Below are 27,477 nucleotides of genomic sequence, written 5' to 3' on the forward strand. Positions count from 1 at the left end.
ACACTGAGGAATTTTCTAATATCCTTAACGCTGATATAATCCTCTCTGTGGATGTCCTCATTCTGCTGTAGCAGGCTCCACCTGGAATCTTACCTGCCAATAAAACTCCTAGACAAGAACAGAGTCTGTAATGTGCCCCAGTTACCCATCTATGAAATGAAAATAATGGCACCTCCATCCCTCACAGAGATGTCATTAGGATTAAATGCATTATGGACTGAGAGGCACTCAGGTATTGTAATGTAGTCCTGGAAGTATGATAAGGGACAGAGAAGGGAAAATGTTCCCTTTGGCAGAGGAAAATGTTCCTCTGTAAATCACGGCATGTCAAACTCAGAGGATGCAGCCAGCTTAGCTCACACTGGGTCTTGGTTGTTACTGGCCCGGTTCTCATGAGAATTTTTCCAGCTTTGAATCCTTCTCAGAGTTTGGAGAGTGGGGCAGAAAGAAAGATGGGATTGGCTTCTACCTGTATCTGAAGCTTTGATTTTAATTCTTCAAGAGGGTGAGGGAGAGAGTAGAAGAATTCCTGATTGAGATATGAGCTGGATGACCTATAAGGGAGTATAAAAAGCTTTAGAGGCATATTTTTCATAGAGGAATATTCTTTAATAGAGGGATATTCTAAGGACAAATGTAAGTCTTAGTGACTGGAAGGTTTCCCAGCCCTTTGGAAAATGCAGAGAAAAGTTTCCCACAGGAACTCCAGTAAAAGAAGATGCATAAATTCAGAAGAGATACAGAGAGACCACAGAGATAAGAGTGTGTATCCCTGGGGGCCTTGGCTGAGCAAGCCACTAACAAACAGATCCAAAAGATAGGGAATGCCACCATTCTGATAGTAACAACATTGAAAGGAGGGGGAAAGATTTCCTCTCCTTTTGATGAGGTGAGACAACCACTCAGGGTCTCAGGAGGTGAGGGTCCAGACAAAGAAAGGAGGGAAGGTTGGAAGGCAGAAGAAATTTGACTTCAGAAGAGACAGAGTGGCTCAGATGATTAACCTCTCTGTAGTGTTCTCTAAAAGAAAGAGAGTGTTTGTTGCTACATGCAAATCCTCCACTGTGACATCCAACCCTAATTTCCCCCCACTTCAGAGACCTGACTGGATGAGGATGTTGGAAGTGGCACTCCTCTTTGGGAAGCTCTTCTGCTCTGCCTTGGAGCTGCAGAATAAAGCACTGTGTGTCAGATGAATAGCTGGGATTATTTGAGGCAGATGAGAAAGCAGGAGCACATAAACTTTAATGTAGCCTATTCTCCTGCACTGGTGTCACTCCATGAGACTTCCAGATTTGGCACTTCCCCTAGTTTTAAAGCTTTCAAATGGCTAAGGATTTGCTGGTTGAATTTTGTTTGAAATATTTTAAAATTAATCGGCAACAACTATTACAAAAAGGAAAAATCTGTGAGACACTGATAAAACAGGAGAATGTAAATGAGCTGTCCTTTGCACCATTCAGTGGTCTTAGTGGAGCAAAAATACAAAAGATGTAAACTCACATTGCAGAGGAGGCCTAGTCCTTTATGATCTTCTCATCTGTCCTTATTTTCTTCTTATTTTCTTAGATTCTTCAGCTGCCTATTCATATTTAGATAGCTTCATATCTGGATCTGATCTGTGTAAATAAAAATGTCCATCTCTGCTTTCTCTTTATTGTTTGTATCAAAATGGAAAGTCTGCTTAAGCACACTGCAATTCTGGCTCTCACCCCCTGCTGGGGCAGCTCTCCTGCCTGTCTCCAGCTCTCAGGATAATCCTTTTAAGTCGGGTTTGAAGAGGCAGACTTACTTCTGAAGTGTTTGCAAGGGAGGGAGGGGGAAGGAGTTTCAAGTCACAAACAAAGGCACCTGCGTGTTGAGAACGTCAGAGGGGCTTGGTGCTGCCCTCCACCCCTCTGCAGCAGCAGTGTAAAACCTGGAAACTCTCATTCTGTCTTGTCACAGAATCATGGAATGGTTTTGGGTTGGGTGGGACATTAAAAGCCATCTAGTTCCCACCCCCCTGCCACGGGCATCTTTCACTAGACCAGGTTGCTCAAAGCAGATTTTGGCCGTAAAGATTTTTCCCAGATGGGAAGTTGAGGCAGAAAGATTCAGTCTGAGTAATTGCAGGGGGAAAGGCTGCAGTCTGAATAATCCCATACTGGCACTTTGGGAAGACTTTGGGAGTGTGCAGTGAGAGCCCACCAAGACCCTTTGCAGCACAGGTGGCCAGAGCATGTGCCCTCTCTTGCTGTTCCTAAGCTCGTGTGGAATTGGGAGCTGACACTTTGAGCAGTTTTTTCCTGCATGTCAGGAGTGGCTTAATGTCATGATATTGTGAAAAGATTTCGATAGTTACATCAATACCCCTGAGTTAAAATTCTTGTGTTTTTCTATGCATATGATAAATGCAAGGTAGGAGAGCAAGTAAGAGGCTGCTCAGAAAAAGGTTCACCTCTGTGTGTGGTGCTTTTTTGGGTGCTTGGACACCACTGTGTGCTGAAGACAGAAATACAGTAAAACACAAGGTGTTTTAGCCTCAGTAGTTTTGATGCAATGGTCATAAGCTTCCTTTATAAGCTCTGTTTTCAAGCAAACTGAAAAATGAATTTTCATCCAGGGAAAACATGCTGTCTGCAACTCTAAATGAGAAAGACAGGCAGATTAACAAAGGAGATATGTACAGCTCACTCCCACCTGCAGCATGGCTGAGGTTCCTCACCTGCTGGTTTTCATTTCAGCTTTTACAGAGATGGGGTAACTGAGAGATGTTTTAAAAGATTTTATTCCATTATCAGTCTCAATGAATAGTGAGACACAAGAGATGTAAAACTCAACTCCATTCAATCAGAAGCCACCCTATTTCCTGGTTACAACACCTTATAAATGTTTTTTCAGCCTATTAGCTTTGCCACACAATGCTGCTAACACTTCTAACACCAATCACCTGCTCTTTTACCCCACGAGGTCCTGCTGCAATGCATCTTTCACAGTTCTAATTCTCAAAAATATCTGGTGATTTTGCAAGAAACTTGTTTCTAGTTCATTCTCTCTCAACAATGCCATCTCTATTCCATGGCCTTCCTAAGCCAGCACACCTCATCTCAGAGTTTGCATAGACTCTGTGCTCTTAAAGAATTTTAAGAATTCTTTGCAAATCCATTTCCCACCCTCAACAGCGCCACAAAACGCTTCCCCTGGGCAGAGTTTGACACCACTAGGCCTTTCACCAGTGATTTTTTTACCACATCTTGCTGCTCCAAATGCTCAGGGTGCTATTTGTTGGTCCATGGGGGTGTTCCCCAGCACGGTGAGGTGTGACAGACAAAGCAGCCCTCGGGATTCACCATAGTTAGACAAATCAAAGCAGTCATGAGCATTTGCAGGTGTGAAAATGTTAGGCAAGGTGTCTCCAGATATTCCCATTTTATTTATGTCGCAGAGTAACTGAAAATGTCATTGATGTGATGTATGCAATGTGGGTAGCCAGGACATCTAAGGAATGACATCTTTTATTAAAGATGTGTGCATTTTTTCAGTTAATCGACCAGCAAGATGTGGATATACCTCATTTTTATTAGCTCCTCTTTAATACTTTTTTCTTTTCTATTACAATTCAGGACAGCTTTAATATACTTATGCCTTATATGCAGGCAAATGTACATAAAGTATATAAAAATTATCCATTTTTAAGTGCTTATTTTTAAGAAGAAGGAAGAATAGCCTCGTCAGTTTTACATCCCATCTCTTAAAATGAAAAATACAGATTAAGAGGTTTTCAAAGTGGCCTGCTAATGTTGCACACACAGCTCCTGGAAGGTAATTCCCCCTGTAAGTTCAGGGATCCTTTCAGCTACTGATCTTGCTTTTGCTTGTAAAATTTGTAAGCCAAATCATGTGTCTTGCCCAGTACTTTGGTGTGCTTGGAATAAACCACGCCAAATGTTTGTGTGGTGTTGGGGTTTTCTTTTGTCTCTGTGGTTTGGCCCAAAGTTTCACTGAATTGGGAATGTGTGGCTCCATTCTGCTGTTGCTTCTGAAGGACTTGGGGATCTGTTTTGGGGGGTTGAGTGTCAAAAAACACGCATTTGAATTGAATTGTGGTTTGTTGATTTTCAGTCATAAGCTGCGTGTAGTCATGTCAATTTTGAAGAATAACCATGCTTTTTCTTCACAATGAGGAAGTGCAGATCTTGGAATTGCTTTTAAAAATGCAGTAAGTTACTAAAAAGGCCGCGAGGTGAAATACTAGACAGTATAAATATGCAAAAGATATTTACCCAAATATTTGCATTAGTGTTCTAAGAACCTGATAACTCCCATGAGCTGCACCAAGAATACAAATTGCATTACTAGCACATTCCAACCTCCAAATGCCTTTCGTGTCAGTATGAGAGATACCATCAGGCACTTTGAAAGCACCAACCTATTTATAAAGATACCATCAAAAACCTGCCTGATGCAGCTGACTTATGAATCAATTATCTGGACTTCACCAATGATAGATCTGTTCTGAATTTTGGAGCCATATGTTTAGAGCAACACCGTACACAGGTAGGCTATTCAGCATCCCAACAGGGATCTTATCTTTGTGTATAGGCCTGTCAAAAAGAGAGAAAAATATCCTACCTGTAAGACCTGTTTCCCAGAAACACTTTGTTAAAAGGGGAAAAAAAATCTTATGGATATCAAGTTATACATAACTAGAGGTAGAAGAAAAAGATTGATCAGTAGTGTGTATGTGGTTGTTGCTGACAGCAGACAATAAATTTAATTTATTTGAAAACTATTGAAGATAGTCAGATTTGTATTTAAAAAAGGAGTTTTTTCTGAAGTGGTTGAATGACTTAAAAGAGAGGCAGGTTTTTTTAGCACAAAATTTAAGCTACTGTATAGCTTAAAGTATAAACAATCCAGCTTGGACACTGGAGTGAATAATTCTGCAGATATTTCTGTGGGCATTAAGGCCCAATAAAGGATTTCACCATCTCAACTGATATGTTGTGGCTCTTTACCATTCAAGCACATTCATTTCCTTGATCCCAGTCCTCTTTCTGTAGGAATGTGCCCCGTGTTGAGGGAGTAAACAAGTTACCCTTTGTCCCTTAAAAAAGACAAAAGCCCAGAAGTTTCTCTCCTCAATTTGGTTAAAAGACACCTCACAGGACCTTGGGGACTTCACCTCAAACTTAAGGCTAGCTAATTGGACAGGAGCCAAAAAGTCCCACTTAAGCAATTCCCTGGAAAAAGAAGAGGATAAAAGAAGTAAATTGCTTTTGTGAAGTGTTTTAGCAGGAGCAAGAACCTCTTGCCCTAGCTTGGTTTTTCTCTGCAAAGAGCTTTTTTATTTTGCCTTTTATTAAAACTTTTTTGTTTCCAACACTGTCACAGGAGCCATCCTGCTTCTTTTATGCCACCTGAGGTAGCTGAGCTGTCAAGGGTATAATGCTTATCTCTGAGAGCTTATGAGACCTGGCTTGAAGAGAAAAAGCATTATCTTTCCCTTTCTAGATACACCTGTAAGTTCAGTGCCATTACATTGCTGTGCTTATGCTCTGTTAGAGTGATGCCTTAGGGTTTTAGCTTTTATATTTTACATATATTTGTAATCCTGCAATTCTTTAGTGTATAACTCTAAACTCCATACAGAGTGTTAGCTCCTGTCTTCACATTTTGGCCAGACACAACAGTTCCTCTCTAGGCCTGGGAATCAGGCCCTGAGAAATGTAAACAAAAGTGAGTTTGGGTGGAGCAAACTTGACTTCATTACCTGAAGCTGTAATTGGAAGATTAACCACTAAACTTATAAAAGTATGAAGACCTGTGACCCATTGTCCATTTTTGGGTGTAGCCCCTGGGTGGGCTTCGTCTGCCTGAAATGTCCCTGAAGACCCTACAATAAATAGATCTGCTTTTTATTCCCTTAATTTTGTCTGGCCTCTGTTTTTAGGTAGTCCCAACACGGCATCAAGAGATTTGTTGCTGCTTTGATAAAGTTGTATTGAAATTGTGGAGGAAGGGTGTTTGTCAAACTCTTTATGTGCAGGACCTTACATCCCTTCCTGCTCCTTGCACTGTCTTAGAGTTGAGGGCTCTGAGTTAGTTTTGTAAATATCTGAGTCCTGTAAAGATCTTTTTCTAGCTCTGGGCTGCCAGAAAAAGAACAGGAAAAGCAGCTGAGATTGAGAGTAGAGACTGGCACAGGCTGCTGAAGTGACTTATCCAAGGTCACTCTCTCTGTGTTTCAGTTTAATTTGTTTACTTCTCTGAGGAGATTACGGTGCTGAGCTGTTGGGCTGAGTATTAACATTTTCTGAGTCCTCCTGGGGAGCCTGAGCTGTTACACACCAACAACTGGAAGTGACAAAGCTGGCACATGGTGGCAGCCCACAGGAGCCTGCTCACCTCCCCTCCTGCAGGAGTCACGTCTGCCCTTTATCAGTCAGGAAAGTATCCTGCTGTGGTACCCAACAACTGCTGCTCCTTGCTGGAGGAAAACAAAATTTGAAATGTTCCTCATTTCAGAAGGAAATACAGGATTGTGATAGCTGGCAAGTGAATGTCTGAAAACCTGGCAAGTTTTAGATTGGACTTTCATGTGTGGCACTCTGCTGTGTTTTTCCTCAACTTACTGGAGATAATGATTGTGCGGTTTGAGACAGATTTTTCAGAGCACAGGTGTTTGGTACTCGGGCAAATCAAGCCTCTTGGAAAGTGTAGAAATTTGTATATCAGCTTACTTGCCCCTAAAAAAAAAAGAAAGGTAGACACGTGGAAGTTGTATCACCAGCTCTTTCAAAATCTGAGTTACTACTCAGATAATACTCTAATAGTCATAACTCTAATAGATACTCTAATAGTCATAACTGGTGACTCTTTGTGTATTTTTATTATTGATAACTGTGTTTGGGGTGAGAGAAGAAAACTTCCTGAAGAAAACCTGAAAATCTAAATTTCTTTTGCTAATATAACAGCAAATATTATAAAGGGGGCATGGTTCATGCTTGTAAATACGAACATACTGATAATTTGAGGCAATGGATATTTGGATATGAATTGGAAAATGTGGTGTGAGAAAAACTGGATCTTTTTTATCAGACTAAGTGGTCATATTTTCCTGGAATTTTTATTAATTGGATACTGGAGATTTTACTCTCCCTACCCCCACAAATCATCCTGAAAGAAAAGATGTCACATAATCCTATCCAGACAGTACAGTCACAGTTTGTGTTTCAGTTGCATAAAACTTTCCACAGGTGGGAATTTTAAAGATAACCTCCTGTTAAAAAAAACCAACTAAACAAACCAAAAACCAAAACAAAAATCAAATAAACAAAAACAAACTCAAAAAGAAATCAAAAAACCCAGCTACCCAACTATAAATGTTCTCATCTAGTGACATTATCGTATATATGCAATTCATCATTTATTTTGAAGTAAGGTTCTTCCTAGTGAATGAAGATTTCCCACCACAAAATCAATTGTGACTATAAATAAACCCTCAAAAGAGATCAGAAATGGTCCTCAGGTCGTGCCTTCAGCCCTTCTACACAAATATAATGTATTATACTAATAATTAGGAAATATTATAATACATATTGTGATACTATTTTATTATACTACATAATAGAATAATATTTATTATTCTATTATGGGTTTATTATTGTTGTATGAGACAACAATGAATCCTTTTGCTGGATTCTCTGTGCCTGAGCTCTATCCAAAGTCAGCAGGAAGCTGCAAGGGCTTCAGAGCACCTCTGCATTCTGGCCTCTTAAGCACTGATGGATTTGAGGAATTAAACAGCATCAAGCACAGCAAATATTGACCTCTCCTCAGAAAATATTTGCCATCTCATTTATTGTTGTATGTCCCCTGCACTAGGATAATAAGTTGACACCAGCAGCTATGATTTGCTAGGTGAACTAATGTTCTAAATTGACAAACTCAGTTATTTGTTCCAAGGCCCCTCAGATTGATTTCTAGATGCTTTTGCTCGTTGTCAAGGCATCTGTTCCATGTTAAAATGTCACTGTGGTTTTAGGTACTTCTGGTTTATAGAATGATTCTGAGCCTCATTTATTTTATGTGAACAACTTGCCAGTTTTGTGAGGAATAGTATGGCAAGTGTTTGTGTGTATGAGGTATGTTGTGAGCTGAACATTTCCAAGCCTTGTTTAAAGAAACATTTTAATTAGCACACAAATTTTGCAGACTGGGAAACCGAGGCATAAAGTTATAAGGGATTCACTGTAACAGGTTTTCACAGCAGCTAAAATTCCCCTTCTCATAAAGGACTTGGTCACTTGCAAAGTGGATGTTGGGCTTCCATGTAGTCAGGATTTCTGAAATACTTCTTTTCTGTATGGAATATGCATTTCCTGATTTCCAGGACCTGGACCTACAATCTAACTCATGTATATTTCCCTCATCTCTTTCTCTGCATTTTGCTAAAGCTCCTACATAATTATTCTGTAAGTAGCTGGAAAGCAGAAGAAAAATCTTCCTGTTGTAACTTTTTGTTCTGCAAGAGGGGTTCTGAGTTTGAAATAGGAATAAGCACCAAGGCCATAACTTAAGATTCTTGTGTTGTGTTTTGGCTCAGCTTTACCTGCCCATCTGTGAGACTTGAGGAAGCTGGAAGAAAGAATCAGGAAGAAGAGAAAGGGTCAGTTGATGGAACTTCATCAGGCCAATTCCTTTGCTGTGATTTGAAGCCCAAAAGCCAAAATCATCTTGCATTCTCAGGCTATCAAGCTTTGAAAGCTTGACATAAGAACTGGTCAAGATATCTCTCATAAAATCATTTATGCTTTGCTTCATAAAACTTGTCTGATAAAGAAAAAGAACACATCAAGGCTTAACACAAATATTTACAAGGAGGAAAATATTTAGACTTCTGTTTCTGTCCCAAAGTCCTGAAAAGAAAAAGGGCTCTTCCCTTCAACCTCTCCCCATGTGCCTGGAAAACATGTTTCTTTTCTCTAAGGAAGAGCTTTGACAAGAATGTTGAAGGGATTCACAGAAACAGAATCAAGAACAAGTTGGTACACAGTGCAATTATGGAGAGCACATGCTTAATGGTGATAGGCTATTAAGTTTTATAATCTGAAATCAGTGACATTTGCAATAATTATTATTAATAGCCCTGTTTCTTACTCATCATATTCAAATGGAGCTTTATGGCCTAACTATCTAAAGTAATCAACTTCCAATTGTGTATTACATTAGCCTAAATCAGAAGAGTTGGGTGGTAAGATGTGCATTCAGTACCTCTCTCTTACTACATTATTATCATGCTGTAAATAAGAAAAAAAATAAATCTGAGCATGGCTTAGCCAAAATTACTCAGCAGTCACTAATGGAAAGCCCCACTGAAACCCAGATGCAGTTTTCCATGATGCTGAGGGAAGGACTGAGGCTGTTTGTGAACCTTCACTGAACCTGAGTTGTGCAAGCCAAAGCACAGCACCTTTCTGCCAGGTAATAGATTTTCAGTGGTTCCAGCACCTTGGGATTGAGTGTCTCACCACCCAAACTTGACATAACACCTTCTCTAGATATTGTGCCCTCAATAATTTCTTTAGTGCTGACATCTTTGCTGGGAGTCCTGCTTTTAGTCATCTGAGAGGGGGGAAAAAAAAAAAAAAAGAGAGATTCAAAATAACAAGAATAATGCAGGTGAGAGGAGGCTGATGAAAAATGAGTACAGCAAAGGACAATTTGGAAGAGTCCTCTCAGAAAGGAGTGGTGGGAGGAAGTGCCTGTCTGTGTCCTTGTCACATCGGCTGGGGGCTTGAGAACTTCATGGCATTTTAAATTGTCTGAGGCGCCTACAAAAGCTCTTTTGATGCAGCAAGGGCTGATATGCTGTAAGAAGTCACTGGGAATGCTTTTACTGAGTAGAAATGTGACATTTTAAGAGCCTTTTTATTTTTTTTTCTTTTTAAACTGTAATCATGCTTTTATCAAAGGCTGTCCTTAGAAACTGTTTTTTTTCTTAATACTCACACAGACAGCATCAACTTGTTCTTTTAAATAGCTTAAATGTTAATTTCAAAGTAAAAAGTTTTCTGGTTTTTGGGACGTTTTTTGTTGTTGATGTTTGGGGTTTTTAAGGACACACAGCATGCAGAACCATTTACAGAAGACGTATCTGGATTTGATGTAAGCAGAGAATATCATTGGAAGAGATAGATCAGACCCTTTTGTAACAATAAGTGAAATAATTCTTAAGAGGTAAGGAACAAATTGACTTTTCAAAGCCATTTTTCTCAAAGGAGTTAACATCCACAGGATGCATGAAAAGAGCTTTTTTTTTTTTTTCCTTCAGCTTTAGTAGCCTGGCATCTTTTTCATTGTAACTTCCCTGGATGTTTTACACCTATTTTAAGTTAATTAAAGGTGAGCAATTCACAGAAGTGATGCATTTTCTGTCAGGCCATTACCAGTTGTTTTCTCAGCACGTTCTGCAGATCCATCTAAAGATGTCATTACAGAAATCAATTGGTGGGCACGGTGGTCAGCATTTTCTGACAACAGATAGTTAGAGCTACAGTAAATACAGGGTTTAAAGGAGGCACTGAAAGTGTGTCTTTGCTATATCTGGGTCTGTTAGACAGTACTTTGTGTTATAGGTAGCTGGTGAATGTCAAGATTTGCTTTCATTCTAGATATTTCATGCTACAGTGCCTGCTAATAGCTGTGTGCTTGGCACTTCTGTCAATTTTGTGTCTTGACCTCTGGGTCTGCTACAAAAATTGTGCTGTATGCCAAATGTAAGTGGGGTGGGACGAATGTCAGAGCTGAAGTAAAAGCAGGGTTATCCTACCACAATGGATTTTGAATATCATGCAATAGCAGATTCCTATTGTTGTACTGTTTAAGAAATACTCATTTAGGTAATTTTCATCTGGTCACCTTAGCTTCCATTAAGAGCACAGCTGAAATTCTTTATAAATATCCTTGCAACATGAAATTGCAAGGAAGAGGGAGAAATTTGTAGCTGTCATATGGCCAGACACATCTCCATGAGTACTCCTAAGGACTTGGCAATTTTTTTCAGTATTGTCCAACCAGGGGGGTGCACAGAAATTTTCCATCACTCTCTTTTAGACAGGCAGAAACTTCCCAGCAGCTCAGAGCTTGGGAGCAGCTCTGAGAGGTGAGTAAAGGAGGAGGATGTATGGAGCAGAATCATACAGGACAGGGTGGACAGGAGAGATGGAACTCATCTAGTCCAATCCCTGCTCCATCTGAGGTTAATTTGGAATCATAAAATGGCCTAGGTTGGAGATCATGAAGTTCCAAGCCCCCCTGCCGTGGGCAGGGACACCTTCCACTTCAGACCAGGTTGCTCAGAGTTAGATCAAGTTGCTTAGAGCCTTTCAAAGCCAAGCTTTGAACACTTCCAAGAACAGAGGTTTCAGCCTTTCTGGCAAACTTGTTTCTCTCAACTTATTTCCACACCTCGAGCTGGAACTTTCCTTACTGTCACTGGTGGTTTTTGTCCTGTATCCTGCCACTGTGCATCTCAGAGCGTCTATAGCCCCTTAGTTGGTAGCTGAAATGGGCAATTGAATCCCTTATCCTTCTCTTACCCTTCTCTTCTTCAGGATAAATATTTCCATCAGCTTCTACTCACATGCCATGTGCATTTATTAATCATCTTCACGGGCCTGTGTTGAGCTAACTGCAGCCTGTTTCTCTGCAGGGACACAAAGTTGGTTGACCAGTTTGATAAGCTGGATTCAAGTGTGCAGTGTCAAGGTATAGGAAATAGTCAAGGTATACACTAGATATGAAGTCAACTTTAGATTGTCATTTAAAATTCAAAATTAACTATTCTCCAGGTTTACAGCCGGTCCAATTTCTTTGTTCACTTCCTTTCAAGTGCCCAGGAGGAGAATGAGAAATTTTGGGCATCAAGAATTGCAGGTTCCATTCCTAACTTGGCTTTCTTTTCTCACAGAACTATCTTTATACAATGAAGATCCTTTTGTGATAGTGAAATGGGGACAAGCTGAACATTTTAATATTGAATAGATAGAAAAATTGCCACCAACAACTGGTTATTTCAATAGAACATTTTTTTTTTCATTATTAAAAATATTATTGATTTCTGTTAGGTTTTTTTCCTGCCTTTGGAAAGTACAAAGTCCTAAAACAATTTGAGTTTTCACTTATTTCCTCAGAATTGCGGCATATGACTGATAACTGCCTTTAGAACTTCTAATAGCTAAATTACAATTATTATGCAAAGACCTACAATAGACAGTTATATGGATTGTTAAATGACTTTGCCTTTTTTGCAAACCATAATCATTTTCCTTTATTAGCTGAAGGATTTCATAATTTAAGGGAGATGAGAACCTATAAGTCACACTTTCAAATAAGGAACATGGATATTGCAAACATTAAATTCTCCCATAAAAATGTTAAGGCATCATTAAACTAGGATCAGATTAATACAATTCAGTCAACTCTAGACAGATATCTCCTGTAATAGGCTGAAACAATACCTAGTGATATAGGATGTATAAGATTTTACTACAACCAATTTATAAACCTATAAAACATACAGGTATCACTCAAAGCCGCCGTTAATTTTGCAAGCCCTGTATTAAATCAAGTGAATTTGGTAAGGAAAAATGTTCCCCACCCTTAGAGTAACTCCCTTTCTATTGTTAGCTGCTATCACAGCATCTTACTTCTACCGTAAGTCAGATGAGAGATGCCTTCTGCTAGGGGCTGACCTCAGAATCTGTGCTTGATTTATCCATCTGTTTAAGTGTCTGAAAGACTTTTAAATGAATTTTCAGGGCATAATTTAATTCTCACTTGTAGCACTGTAAACCTGGAGTCATTCTGTGTTTGTTCCAGAATAACAGCAAGGGGGATTTGACCCTGGGTTTAATCAAATTAAAAACAAAGACTTGCATCTCTTCTCATCAGCTGGGTAAAGGGAGGGAGTTAGCTGGGGGAAAAGGCTGTGTGCATGTTCCTTCCAGAGGTACAAGGTAGCTCTGTGGGTCTGGAGAAATGGCAATTGCAGAAAAGCAGGGCAGAGCCAACGAGGCAGAACTGGAGATGCAGAAGCTCCAAAGCATGATCTGTTTATCTCTGCAAGTGTTCTATGTACTGCCCTAGTCGAACCCCTGTATGGAATTGGAATATTTTAAAATTGGAACTTTTTAAAATTGGAACATTTTAAAATTGGAATATTTTAAAATTGGAATATTTTAGCATGGGCTTCCAAAAACACATCAGATTTATTGCATGTGCACAAGGAAAGAGAAGAGAGAGGGAAATGTTTCTCCCATGCCACCCAGACATGCATCAGTGCATTATGTCAAACATGGATCAGGACATGACCATAAACTGTATTATACCTGTTTTATGCATTAATAATCAGAGTCTGCTACTAAATTCTTTGCAGTAAGACCCAGAGGCTGAAGCAGGACTGAGAGGAACCAACAGAAAGGAGGAAAGAGTGACTTGCCAAGCTGAGCAGAGCTGGTGTGACTCCTAGGAGATTTACAGCAGAATAAAGAGAAAATCTCTTTGGAGGAACTGTTTAAAAGGTCATATGGGGGAAAAAAAAAGTTGTTCTGTGAGGCCAGACTCAGGACAGACCAACTTGCATATGCTGGCCTGCTTTTTAACATAGGCCTAACTGCATGCACCCTCTATGCTTGGAAAGAGAAAGAGCTCCATGAACAACAGTGTAGGTTTGTAAATCTGTATTAATGATCCAGAATGTAAGCAAACAGAAGGAGATGTCAAATACAGCAAAAGATGAGTATAGATTAGTTTCTTTGTAAAGCCTTCCCATTTGCATTTAAGATGCGTTATGTGATTTAGTTCAGTATTTGCAGTATTCCCTAAGGTCTGTATAGGACAGATCCCAGGCTGCCTCAGTCATTTAGTGAATCATCTAATGCAGTTGAATTCTGAGTGACAGCCAAAATTATATGTAGTTAGTAAAAAATGTTGTTGTATTTAATCATATAATTGTGCATCCATTTAGATCAGCCCAGCAATCACAAGAACCCTTATCCACAAGTACCTTTACCTATGTGACTCGTGGTTAATAAGCAGGAAAGCTCACTCAGAGGGCATTCTCAGGCAGAGAATTTGAAGAATAAGGCCTAGCTATATGCCAGCAAGAGACATTACTAAAAATCCATTGTTGTAGATGAGGATTTTTTTTAATTAGTTGGGTTTTTTTTGGTTTTTTTGTTTCTTTTTTTTTTTTTTGTATGCAGCCATTTCATTGCAAAGTAAAAGATGCTACCCTGGTGATATCTCATGTGAAAGAAACTATGAAGCAATTTCTGTTATAGCTTACCAATTTAAAAATATAGAGGTGGAAAAATGTGGAAAATTACATTGCAGCCTAGATACCCACTGAACATTTTCTGAACTGCCCTGTCAGAACGTTCTCCTCCAACAACTTCTGAACCTGTGAGAGAAATTTGAAAGAGGAAGTTTCAAAGTGCATTTTCTTTAAGACTATTGGAAAAAAAATCTCAGAATATAAGGCAGAAACCCTGACTGGCACTTTTGGTAAGGCAGTCAGCAGCAGGCATCTGCTGGGCATCTCATTCTGATGTTTGGGTGCTGTAGCTCTGTAATAGCTGCAGATGTGTTCACAAGCTGGTGTGACTGTGGCCTAAAGAAAACAACTTTGTTGCATAGTTAAACTTCCCGTTTAATGAAATAATGTGGGTTAGAGCCATTTGGTGCCAAATCTTCCAGTTGCAAAAGGAAGGACGTGAGCAACAGCAAATGAAGGCACAAGTGGTGCAGAGATTTTATGCTGTTTGCAAGTAATGAGCTTGGTTCATCCCATGTGGCTGGTAATTGCTATCAGAATAAGTCACAAAGTGAGCTAAGGGCTTTGCTCACACACAAATTGTAGAAACATATTTTCCAAGTCAGAAAACAACCGACTAGTTGAATCATGAGCTTGGAAGTCGGGAGACCTCATTCAACTTTCTGCTCCAGCTTAGGGTTTTGGAGCTACCATAGCCAAGCTTTTAAAATAGGGCTTTGCTGCAGACTGCAGTGAAGCATCAAGGTCTGCTAGTTAGCTTTTAATGAGCCAGCTTGGAAGCAGTCTGTGGCAGTACTCAGTTAACTTATCCTCAGTTCCAGTTCATCCATTAATTTAACTTGTGACAGTTGGATTTCAGGGTGTTTCGTGAAGTTCAGCAGGGATCAAACGTAATCCAGCACTCTGATCAATCATATGAAAGAAATTTAGCATTCAGTGACCCAGTGGTCATCTCAAGTTAGATGTTAATTGCCTAACCATAGGGACTCAACTGATTTGGTAAAGTAGGACAGATGGGCTCTGTAGTGCTGAAGATGAAGGACAAAATAACTAGCAAAGAGCCCCAAGAGGCCGTATTTGGAACATGGTTCATCTCACCTAACTTTGGAGATCCCCAGCCCTAGTTACCCTTCGAGTTGGTGGAGACTTTAATGCCCTTTGGAGGGTGACTCACCTACATTATCTGAGGCACCACCTCGGTGAAGTGAATTGTGTGGTAGAAAGGCACATGGGCCAGGGGGGAATCCAGAAGCAGATCTCTGTTTTGGGCTGGGCAAACCCAGCCTCGGGGTCTTTTCAGGAAGCGACCTTGCTTATTTAAAGGCTGATGCAGCGTGTCTGTACTACAGCTTGCAGATGAGAGAGGAAACGCTCTTGCCCAAGCCTAGCTTTGCTCCCTGCCGTGTCTCTCTGCCGTGCTCTGGGGATAACACCCTCAGCAAGACAAGGTGGAAGTCAAACCCGTGCTCAGACCAACAGGTGTGTCAGGAAAGAGGACAGAAACTTTGGAGCCCTTCTTGGGGATATTAATATGCATGGAGGGGATGTTAATGGGGAACCTGTCAGTGCCTTAGAGAGAGAGCTGAGCTTCATTTCAGCGAAGCAGCTGAGCCCAGGAGAGTAGTGAAAAAACCCTACCAACAGCTGCAGTTTTACTAAGAAACCCTGTCCAGTGAAGCCTGTGAGATTTCACGTTGTTAAACGCAGGAAAATCGATGGCAAAATTTTATAGTGTTGGAAGGCAGCGTCACCTGTACTTTGTGATTTATTAACAGGGATGTTTCAGCCGAGGAGGGGTGAAGTGTGGGGAAAACGCCACGAGAGGGAGATGTTGGAAGCAGGAAAGCTGTCGGGATTCTCACACAGCCGGTTACTTTTAGAAGGCACGCCTCAAAAGTTTGTTGAACTTTCAGGGAGCTCACGGCACCTTTAAAGTGAAGTTTGTTCTGGGAGGCAATTCGTCTGGAAAGCTAGAAATCACTTCGGGAAAACACAAACAAACAAACAAAAACAAAAAGATAAAAATTTATGGGGAAAAAAAAAAAAAAACACACTTCAACCAAAAACCTGTGTGAAGCCTATTTAAAAAGTTGTATTTATTAAAAACAAAATCTTCACCAGACACCACAATGCCTGCCATTTTAAGATCAGATGCTTTAATTTCTGCTTCTTTTATATTTTATTTTATAAATAAATTTATTTTACATCTGTTTCAATGCATTACATAGTATAGATATGGTGACACTTTACTGCTCAGTATGAGGAGTGTACAAGGAGAAAGACCTGCTCAGAGAGATCACTCTTCTCCAATTATCTTGTTTGTGATATGTATTTCTCACTGCTGTTAAGACACCTCCCTGGAAAAACTTTGGCTATTTCCCAGAGTTCAGCAGTAATTAAATGCCTATCTGAATTCCTAGCCAGTCTTGAAAAATGAATGTAGCAGTAAATGGCTCAAGTCATGTCAAATATACAGGGCTAAATGTGGATATTAATTATAGAACCAGAGGGACTCAATTTACTTTGTAAAGCAATTAAAAGAAGACAGAAATTTGCAGTCTGTTTCTGGAAAAGAGTAATGCCTGTTTAAAAATAACTTTCTCCCCAGAATAGTCTGCCTGTCTCACATAATATCAGTTATGGCAGGGGGGCAAAGAATCCAAATCAACACAACAGAAGACTTTGGCATTTACAACAGTGCTAAAGTTTTAAACCAATAGAAGTTGACAGGTGCCCAGGTGCACTTTTAGGCATGTAAACAAAGGCTTTGCTTTTCAAACTGGCTGAAGAGCACATCAAAACTTAGCTTCCCCTTGTTTTCATTCCCCAGGGGCACATTAAGGATATGAAGAGGGCTGTGTTCCTATGGACAGGAGGTAGAGGTTTCATGGGTTTTAATGTACAGTTTAATATTGCTCTAGATTATTCTAATAGTCTCTCTCTCTTATTACTTTTTTTTTTTTTTTTTTGTAATGTATTTCTTGCTTCAGAGTGGATAGGCAAGGATTGCTTTCCAGCTGAATCAGAACTGCAGTTTGTTCCTCTGTCCATAAGCAATGTATGAAACCTCATTAGCCTCAAGCACCTGTTCCAACAGGCATCCTGATGGAAAATTAGCATGTTCTTGGATGCTAACTGCACTTTAGCTCTGCTTTGAGTGGTTTTCATATTCCTCTTCTTTTTAGTGTAGTCTCTGAAAATACCATTGAGTGATTTGGGTCTGGCTGTTGGTGAAAGGATCACAACTATTCAAGCCAATGGCCCCAGCATCCAAACCTCTCTCTGCCTCAGAGATGGAGACAGCCAGGATCAGACACCTTCAAGTATCATCTTCAAAGCAGTGTAGTCAGATAGAGAGAAAAGCATCAGCACTGCCCACATGACTCAGTGTTCTCCTCTCCATCCCTTCAGAAACCAGCTTCTAGCAATGGGCTGAAAAATCCTATGGTAGTTACTTTTGTCTTCAGAATACAGCATGTTTGGTTGGTCTACTCAATACTGCACTTAATTATTCCTTTTTTCCAGGAGTGTCATGCTCTAAGTTTTCCTGTGACGTTTTCCCCTCTGCCCTGTTGTGAACATGACTTCAGTGGAATTTTCTAAAAGAGTTTAATGCATACAGACAAGACAGTGGGAAAAGGAGCCGAGGTGGTGTTAGTCTAAATTATTTATTTCAAAACTATAGTGAGAAAGAGCTTCAAAAAGCCCTGAAAGTGCTCTGAGAGACAGCAGTTGGGAGCCAGGGGCTATTACCTTTATATTCCAGCAGAATCTCTTTGCTTCTATGTCAGTTTCAAAGTAAAAACGAGTTGAAGGCAGGGAGAAAGAACATCAATTCTGAGTGCCTTTCTCAGGCAAAATTCTACTGAAACTAGAAAGTTCATATAAGCAAGGACTTCTAGGCATGACAGCAAGAAACCTTTAATTCTTGTGCAGCAATTTCAAAGTCTTTTGGTGAGAAAGGATGGGGTTGTGTGCTGAAGCAACATGTGACAACACAAATAGCTCCATTTCCACACTCCTCAATGAGCCTGATATGCTCCAGGTGATGTCAAGGCTGAGCATCACACATCATTTACATCACTTACTGTTTATATAAGCAGGGCTCTTGCTCATTTCTTGTTTGCAGTGTGGCAGTGTCAGTTAATATATTTCCTTCTCTGTTAGAACTCCAAGACCACTTAGCAAAACATATATATATATATATATATATATATATATATATATAATCCTTTAAAATATTTTTAGAGGCCTTCATCTTTAAGTTATTAAAAAAAATACAATTAGAATGGGAGAATGTGTATCTGCTTTAAAATTCTGCCTTCTTGTACATCTGCACTTATCAGCAATAAAAGACAAGTGACATCCCAATGCTGAGAACACCAAATTATGTCTGTGCTGGGTGTTTTAGTAAGCTTAAGTCTTAATCATCCTGTTTCTAGATGATCCAGCTGTTTCAGGTGGTTTTCAGGTGAGCAGAGCTACTCTCTGTTCCAGCACTTACTCCATACAGACAAAAAGTCTATGGGCTATACCACAGGTTCCATCTGTCTGAAAGCCAACATTCCCAGGAATATGAACAAAACTAGTTGGCTTCTCTGTGGCTGTTTTGACTGATTTTTAAAGGATAAAGCATTTTTTTAAAAGGCTCTCTTCACTGCTTAAAGGCACATGAGGGCTTCTCCACTGTGCTCAGCAAACACAGCCAGAGGTTCCCTTGAGTGCAAGGGGCCAGTTCCCAGATTTACCTCCTCCAGTCTGAATTTCACATCTGCACAGTGCTTCCCTTTTATAGAAGTCAAACCAAAAGTCTGTGGCTTTATACCAGAGTGAAGGGAAAACAAAACAAAACAAAACTCATTAATCCATCCATCTTACATCCAGTTTATTTAATACCAGAGCAGTAAATACAAATGAGAGTTCTGGAATCTGGCAATGCTAGAGCAAGGTAAAGCTACAGCTGTCTGTTAGTAGTTCTGGAATCCTGTGTGGGCTGGGAAGCTGAAGGGTGTACATGAGAAATCTGCACGTTCAGTCTCGTAGATATTGACCTTAAAATACACTTAAAATACAATGCTCCTGATATGGCAGAGCAGCATCTGCAGAAAAACAAAGCAACCCCGTGCCTGTCAACTGAGAACTAAGTTCCAATATTTGTAGTTTTATAACAAGTGAAATAAACAGTATCTTTTGCTTAAAAAAAAAAAAAAAAAAGTGATCTTTGGTCAACACAATAAAATGTGCTTTAGTACTATTTTACAACCTTGCTGCTAAGATTATACATATCCTTTTTATGTTGTCTTATGGGTGAGCACTCAAAAACTGAAAGTAAAAAAAAAAAAAACAAAACCTGAAACTTTCTAGTTTCAATGCAGGTAACATTTCAGAGCAGAGGTAGGCTTCAGCTCAGCATCCCAGCTGTCCCCTGGAGTGGGTAGGAGGCAGCAATTCATCTTCAGATCACTTCTCTTTCATGATTTCTGTATGAGCACAGCACTTGCAAACACGCTGGGCTAAGCCCTTATTTAGCTGTCTGGAATAAGAGCTCTGAATGTCAACTGACAACATATTTAAACCCATCTGATGTTTAATATCCACATCTGAAAAGTGCAGCTAACAGTACTCAGTGCTCTCTCTGTGGCATTTCAATACCACAGCGATGAGTAGTTGTAAGGACATTGGTTATTAGGAAAAACACTCTCTGTGAGCACAGGTCTTACCAGCAGGCTGACCTTTAAATCCAGGCAGACATCCTAAAGAACTTGTGCTCTTTACCAGTCCATGTGCCTTCCAAGCTTCTGCTGCCATCTGAGATTGAGCAGTCACAGCCACCTCACAGCTAATGAAACTTCTGCCAAAGCTTACAAAAACTGCTCTGTGGAAGGGACCAACCCAAGCCTTACGCTGGCCCTTGCTGTAAAATTATTTCACTCAACAACAACCTTGCCAAAACAGTGCTCACTGATTGACATTTCACTAACATTTCAGTTCCCACACTGCTCAACCCTCTCTACTTTCTATCATCACTCATGGAATAAAAATAAAAAAGAGATACTGAAACAGGAGACAATAGTGCTTTATGTATCTGCTTCCCTACTTCTGGTGCCTCTGCAAGGCAGCTTTGCAGGTAAATACCTTTTGTAGACTTGGTGTCTAAGCATTTAATTCATATAAATTTCAGCAAGTGTAAGGCACACAAGGACCCAAGTTAAATACAGATACACTACCACATAAAGCTGCAGTATTTTTCTTTTCTTTAGTGCAAATGTTGTCGTACATAAAAAAACAAAACAAAAAAAAAAACTAGTCAGAATGCTGAAATAAGATTTTGATCAGCAAGGCTGAGTTTACTGGATATTATGTGGGTGGCACTTAGGGACGTGGTTTAGTGGTAGACTTGGTAGTGTTTGGTTAATGGCTGGATTTGATGACTTTAGGGTCTTTTCCAATAGAAGTGAGTCTGTGAAATGACTGTTTATACCTCAGTTGCACCTAGAAGCTCTATCCAAGACCATATTGGTGTTGAATAAATACAGACTAAACCTCTCCTCTGGAGCAGCTGACAGTTGAAATGGCACTGCCCTGTACAGTAAATCTGCAGAAGAGCTGAAAAAGAAGGTCAGGTCTTCTAGGTCTAGACCACACTATCTCCCACCTTTGGTTTCTACTGTCTTACTCCTCCACATATTGACCTTGGGAGGAAATTCAGTGAATCCCAAGAGCTCAGCTCCATTGTTTCATCTTGTTCCAACTTCAAGACTAACCATGTGTTACACAGATTTCCTTCTCTTGCCAAACACATTGTTGATTAACTTGGCCATTGACTTGGAACCGCTTGGTCGTCTCTTCTCCTTCACTTTGAAACTGGCAGTGATGCTCCTCAGCACCTTGGTGAACATTGCCACAACTTCCTGATAATGCTCTGCTGCAGACAGTTCACAGAACTGGCACTTGTTATCTATTGCCAGCTTCTGTCCTTCATCCCAGCCAACCTCCCTCATGTGGCATAGATCCTGTTTATTGCCAACCAAAAATATTGACGACTCGACCATTCTGAAATGAGAAAGGTTCCAGTCAGAGAAAAGATATGTACAATGCTGTGTCGTGTGCTGTGCTAAATTCAGTGTGTATGTATGTTCAGGATAACAGGCATTGCAAAAAAACCAAAATGAACTAACCAACCCCCTCACCTTGACAGGAAGGATTCGAGTTTTCCATTTGTGAAAGGATTTTCCAGACAAGCTATTCTCTACCAGTAGATTTTAACTTTTGTTTTCCCTGTTCAAAGAATTAATGTATTTTTTAATCCACTGCTTTTTTCATGCTCTATGCTGCTGAGTATGTTGTCAGCACCTAGACTTCATGAAGAAGCAACCTGATCACTATCTCCATTTGCAGGTAACAGAACAGAGCCCGAGAGATACATCAGTGTCAGTAGCATAACTCAAAAGGAAACACAGGAAATCTAATTCCAAGCTTTTGCTAAAAGTACTCCTTTCAGAAATTAACCTTAATTAAGCAGCAAAACAGACAGAAAAATGGGGTTTTTACTCTGCTTCTGATACAGGTAAAGGATTTCACTCTTTTATTTACAAAGTACCTCAGCTGACTGATGCAGGATTACACACCCCCATCCACACTCACACCTGCAGTTTTGGTGATTCTTTTTTATTTAAAGTACTTTCTTTCTTTCTTTCCATATGGTCACCCATGTGCACAAATAATGCTGGGGTCACCACCAAAGGCAGTTTAGGAGATATTTGTGGTATTTCTTTCCTTTATTGTGGGAAATGCTTTTCTTCAGCCCCTCTATTTGTGTATCTCCATTGGTAATTGTGTGGGAGAGGAAAAGCACAGGCTGACTATGCCAGGCTTTTTTACCCATGTAAATCACAGCAGAAATGTTTATGGCAATAATTCTGTGAGAAATAAGAACAAAAATCCTGATGTACTTGGGTTTGGCTACAGTAAAATACACTGTAATTTGCCACACATTTTACCCTCAGGTACCCTGTTGGCATTGTGTTACATCACTTCCATGCTGCTGGATTTTAATTGCAGCCAGGATAGCCTGCAAGCTCACAAGAGGCTTTTCAGCTTTTCTCTAGGTTTGCTGAGGGTAAAAAGAAAAGAATTAATAATAATGGCACTTACTTTTTACAGACTCCTATGTGAGACTCTCGGATCCTGTAGAGCAGTGCTTTTGCAAAGGCAAAGGATGCTCTGTCGCTGATGTCGTAAACAATGATAAAGCCATCAGCCCAGTGGAGCTCATCTGTCAGGGAGAGCTTCCCCTGCTGGGGCTGAAAGAGGTTCAAAAGTACACGTTCAAAAGAATGTTACTCTTGTCACTCCAGAGCCTTTTGTCTGGCACTGTCAATGCGAGAACATAGTAACTTTCAGTGCAGAAGATATTTAATAGGTGTAGGTGCTGGCATCCTGCTAGTGCTGCTCCAAGGGCCTCATAAACAACCAACATCAAAAATGGCACTTTGGATCACTGACAAGTTCATTAGGAAACATTTGCACTTGGTTTAAGCAGTCACATTCCACACCCTGTACAGCCTGATGCTCAGTATTCTGCAGGGTTACATGAGAATGAAACATACAGGAGCCATCAGCATTTGTGTGTTTTGTGGTTGTAGCTCTGGTTTGCTTGTTCCTCATGTTCTGACTACAGTGAGCATAATGATTTTCTTCGTTTGTTTTCTTTCCTCTTTGAATTGCTCATGTTTCAAACACTAATTACCCATATGTTAAATTTCTGAGGAGCTAGGGGAAAAAATGTTCTTTCAATCTGCAGTTGAGTTTAATAAAACTAGTGACTAAAGTCACTTGAGTGATAATAGGGTTATGCTAATCCTCACTCTCTTCACACCAAGAAACTGCCACACTTCTGATTTCCAGAAAGCAACAGCTTTAAACTGTCCCATTAAGCAAAGGAGTGTCATTTCAAAACTATTTAAAATTAGCTTATCCCTGCACATGACTTGGCAGCAGCTAGCAAGACCATAGGACCTAAAATAGATAAAAAAACTGGAAGCTGATCAGAAAAAAAAAAAAAAAAAAAAAAAAGAAAAAGAAAAAAATTGAAAATTCACTTTGCTAAACAGCTAAAGTTAGGCCTTGTTCCTAAGGGAAAAAAAAAAAAAAAAAGAGTATAGACAGCTCAGAGAGCACGAGCACAAACATGTGCAACCAAAATCTCTCCTCACAATTTAGGCCTAACCTGTTTGACCCTATCCAGCTGCCACCCCCAGCGTTTCAGCCCCTTAACAAAGAGCAGCCCCCATGCCACAGGATTTAATGTGCAATGGGTGGGAGCTGCAGGCAAGCTCAGGAAAGGGCCCTTAGGGTGGAAGCACGACACAGTGGCTGTTCCAGGAGCCTCGCTGCCCTGGGACAGGCAAAGCTGTTTGTCTCAACACTGGTTAAGTTTTTTAAGTCCCTGGATTTAAGTGTGGCTCAGACTTTCAGTGGTGTGGCTTCCATGTCAGCATTCTTTACTCCAGCTGGTAAGAGGGAAGGCAGCTGCCCAAAAGGGAAACTGAGGAGCCAGTGTGATCAGCCAGACCTAGGTCTGCCCGTGCTGCACAGTACCTAAGTTTCTCCAATCCTGTAAATTATGTAAATTAACACAAAACTTTATTTCAGAGTGGCTTACTGTGGTTAGATTTTAATTGTCAATGTGCACAAGCTGCGTTATGGCTTTCCTTAGAAAAGGAAATTGTTCTGCCTTACTTCCAGGCCTGTCTACTTTGACCATTTGGGCAGCCATTTAACAAACTGTTTGCTTTATAAGCTAAATTTCATTCCTTTAGGGTATTTGAGAAAACTCCGTGTAATCCAATAACCTATCTCTGTATTTACCTATGTAAAACAAAAGTGATAAGTTATTTCTGTTAGTATTGTTCCAAAATACAAATGTATTTCCACAAAATGTCAACAATGAAGGGTTTCTTTCATGAAATGGGAAAGAACTCAGTAGTTCCAAGCCCCAGCAACTATAAAATTTCAGTCTTTAAAAAAAAAGAGCAGGCACAAATTCCAACAACCAAAAGTTTGTAACCCCTTGCCCCTTTGTACCATATACACAGGTAATGAAGAACAGCTTTTCTTTACCCTCCTCCTGCTAAATTCTTACCTGTGAACAAGGGTCATAAATTTCCAGGTGTATCTGCCTCCCATCCAGGCACAAGTGTTTAGTGTAGATGCATTCTAACAGACAGATATTATCCAAAGAAAATCAGTGTTACTGACTGGGGATGACAGCGAAAAGAAAAGAAAAGGCAACAGTGAAAGTTGATCATACTGAGGATTCCTTGAATACTGGTTATTTAATTGGTTTCTCAAGACATTTGGAATCCTTTTGTCACTGATCTGGTTTTTTTTGCAGGTAAGGAATGTTGTTAGGGAAGGATTTTTTTGTTTGTTTGTTTTGTGGTTTTGGTTTTGTTGACTGGTTGTCTGCCTTTCACTGGCAACAAACCTATTGAATCTTGCACCAATCAACCCCTTAGGCAGACCAACACCATTTCACTGTGGTGTTCCCATCCAAGTCTTGGTGAGTGAATACTTTCAGACCCTGCTTTTCCTCTCTCAGAACAGAGGGGAATTCACCATCCTCACAATCAGCTAAATGCTGATCATCATTCAGCTTGATACCAGGGCTCAGGAGTACAAAATGTGCAGTTCTGATTCTGCACAAAAGTCATTATTTAGCAATAATATTTATTTACCATGGCTGCTGGTGCTTTAAGAGTTCTCATACCAGGCAGCATTAGACCAAGAGTATTTACAGGACCATGTCCTTAGGATCTAGTCCAAAAATATTTCTGCAGTGTCTCAGATTTAGGACTCTCTACCAGCTCTGGGAACTCTGCTGCAGACACACCATCACTACTATTTAAAGCAGCAGGATGTTCTGAGTAAGTGTAACCAGTTTGTGGTTGCCAACAGGCTTTCTACACTATAATTTGTCATTTTCTGAACTACAGGGACAAGAATTGGTGTTGACACTACAAAAAGCATACTTAAAACTGTGTAATGAGGGATAGCTCTGTGATCTCTGGAACTCAGCATCTTCAGCATTCTTCATGCTCATCTTAAGAATTCATCTGATAAACTATCAGTCCCAAGCATCTCAGGGGATAAAATCTACAGCCCCTTGCTTGTTTCTTTAATTAAAGAAACTTTTAATTATTATTTTGACTCCACTAATAGTGGCATGATCTTTATTTTACCACCCCTATTGCCACTTTCCTCATCTCTAGAAACAGTGCTAAACTTATCTTCCAACAAACATTTGTTAACAAATGAAAATGTTCTGGGGGTTTGACATGCCTTTTAGAGGACTTGCAGTACTGGAGGCTGAGAACAGAACCTGCTTTTGGTTGCAGGTGGCTTGGAACACACAAAGAGCACAGAGAGCATATAATTTACATGTGGCAGTCTGTGTTTGTATAATAACAAGTAATGGTACAATTGTAGCTCTTCCTTCAGAATAAGTTCTTTTGGATATATTCAATGCAATTCAGCTTAGTACTTCTTTTTTTTCTCTGTTATTTACAGATCACTAGAAGCTACTCTGATTCCTGTGGAGGGGGGAAGTGTGGAGAGAATCCTTTAGCAGGGAGAGTGGGGTAGAGGGCGATCTCTGTGCCTCGTTAAGTTTTGGGACTTTTTCCACATCAGCTGGCGTGGCAGCACACTTTTAAAGTTATTTGTGTATAAGCTGAACGGTATTTCCACTCGGGATGTAAAAGCCCAAGTCCTGCTTTGCCACTTTCCAAGACTTAGAAGTGTTTGAACGATCGGCAGGTTCTCTGTGGCACCCGAGTGACATTTAATTCTGTGTACAGCCAGGCTTTCCTCCAAGCCACCAAAGCAGCCCCTCCCTGCCTCCCTGGGGGCCTCGCGTTGTGCTTTGATTGACCACCCGTGCCAATAAACAATCTGCCTCCTGTCTGCCATGGAGCCGAGGAGGGGATATTCGGTAAAACAGGTGATGTTTTGGGGTTTTTTAGTCCATTCCTCTACTCTCTCTGATCGAGCTGACCATACCCCACCCTCGTCCCCGCTGGCAGCCCCGTCCTCTTCCTGTCCACAGGCGCTCTGAGAGCAGCGATCCTGCCCCGACACCCGGCTCGCCCTTTCCCCCTTCCCCAGGGCTCAGAGCCCACCAGGAAACTCCCATCTCCCCGCGAAGTTCTTCGACACCGCGGCTTTACCCAAATTCCCCATCAAATCAGCGCTTGAGGCGCCGCGTCCTGCACTCCCCAGGGGGGAAAAACCTCCGTCCCCCCCATCCCTGTATCCCTGCATCCCTCCCTGCATCCCTCCTTGCATCCCTCCCTGCATCCCTCCCTGCATCCATCCATCCCTGCATCTCTCCCTGCATCCCTCCCTACATCCATCCATCCCTGCATCCATCCCTGCATCCATCCATCTCTGCATCCCTCCCTGCATCCATCCCTGCATCCCTGCATCCATCCCTGCATCCCTCCCTGCATCCCTCCCTGCATCCATTCCTGCATCCCTGCATCCATCCATCCCTGCATCCATCCCCGCATCCCTCCCCGCATCCCTCCCCGCATCCGTGCCCGCGGAGCCGCTCACCGGCGCCGGACGCGTACTCGCCGATGAAGCGCCGTGTCAGGAACCGCACCGCCAGCGCTGCGGGAGGGAAGCAGAGCCAGCGTTAGCGGGGCTGCGCCTCCCCCTCCGAAGCCGAAGCCGAGCCATTCCCTGCCTCTCTTCCCTGCCCTTACCCGACTTGCCGGCCCCGCTGCCGCCCAGCACGGCCACCTTCACCTCGCTCATGCCGCCGCCGCGCCGCCCCCGCCGCCGGGCAGCCTTTAAAGCGCCTCGGGCGACGCCGCCCCGCGTCCCGCATCCCTCATCCCGCATCCTCATCCCTCATCCCGCCTCCTCCCGGCCGCCTGCTGGCGCCGAGGGAGGTGCAGCTCCCCGCGGCGGGGCCCGGCCTCTGCAGCTGCCGAGAGGCGCCTTCCTCCTCCTCATCCTCCTCCCCCCGAGCGCCCCCCGGCCGCGCAAAGCATCGGCAGGTCGCCTGCCCCTCGCCCCTTCCTCCCCTCCGTGCGCTCAGGAGATTGGGGGAAAAGAAAAAAAAAAAAAAAAACCAGCAGAAGAAG

General features: G+C 41.3%; 1 protein-coding gene across 1 annotated transcript; it reads right to left on the reverse strand.

Annotated features, from left to right (window-relative positions):
* Positions 1 to 19,180: 19,180 nt before the first annotated feature.
* Positions 19,181 to 27,211, reverse strand: RERGL (RERG like). The gene is made up of 5 exons (XM_053979018.1): positions 27,094 to 27,211; positions 26,942 to 26,998; positions 24,468 to 24,541; positions 22,478 to 22,626; positions 19,181 to 21,376 (listed from the first exon to the last, which is right to left on the reverse strand). Exons 1-5 carry the CDS (start codon positions 27,143 to 27,145, stop codon positions 21,094 to 21,096), a joined length of 615 nt encoding a protein of 204 aa, XP_053834993.1. The 5' UTR covers positions 27,146 to 27,211; the 3' UTR covers positions 19,181 to 21,093.
* Positions 27,212 to 27,477: the final 266 nt, after the last annotated feature.

Source organism: Vidua macroura, chromosome 5, assembly GCF_024509145.1.
Source record: "Vidua macroura isolate BioBank_ID:100142 chromosome 5, ASM2450914v1, whole genome shotgun sequence".
Classification (NCBI taxonomy): Eukaryota; Metazoa; Chordata; class Aves; order Passeriformes; family Viduidae; genus Vidua; species Vidua macroura.

Excerpts from the sequence above, each read along its gene's own strand:
- RERGL (XM_053979018.1), bottom strand. The coding sequence starts at position 27,145 with ATGAGCGAGGTGAAGGTGGCCGTGCTGGGCGGCAGCGGGGCCGGCAAG. Across the intron at positions 26,999-27,093 it reads CAGCGGGGCCGGCAAGTCGG|CGCTGGCGGTGCGGTTCCTG; the intron begins GTAAGGGCAGGG and ends TCCCTCCCGCAG. Across the intron at positions 22,627-24,467 it reads TTTATGACCCTTGTTCACAG|CCCCAGCAGGGGAAGCTCTC; the intron begins GTAAGAATTTAG and ends AACCTCTTTCAG.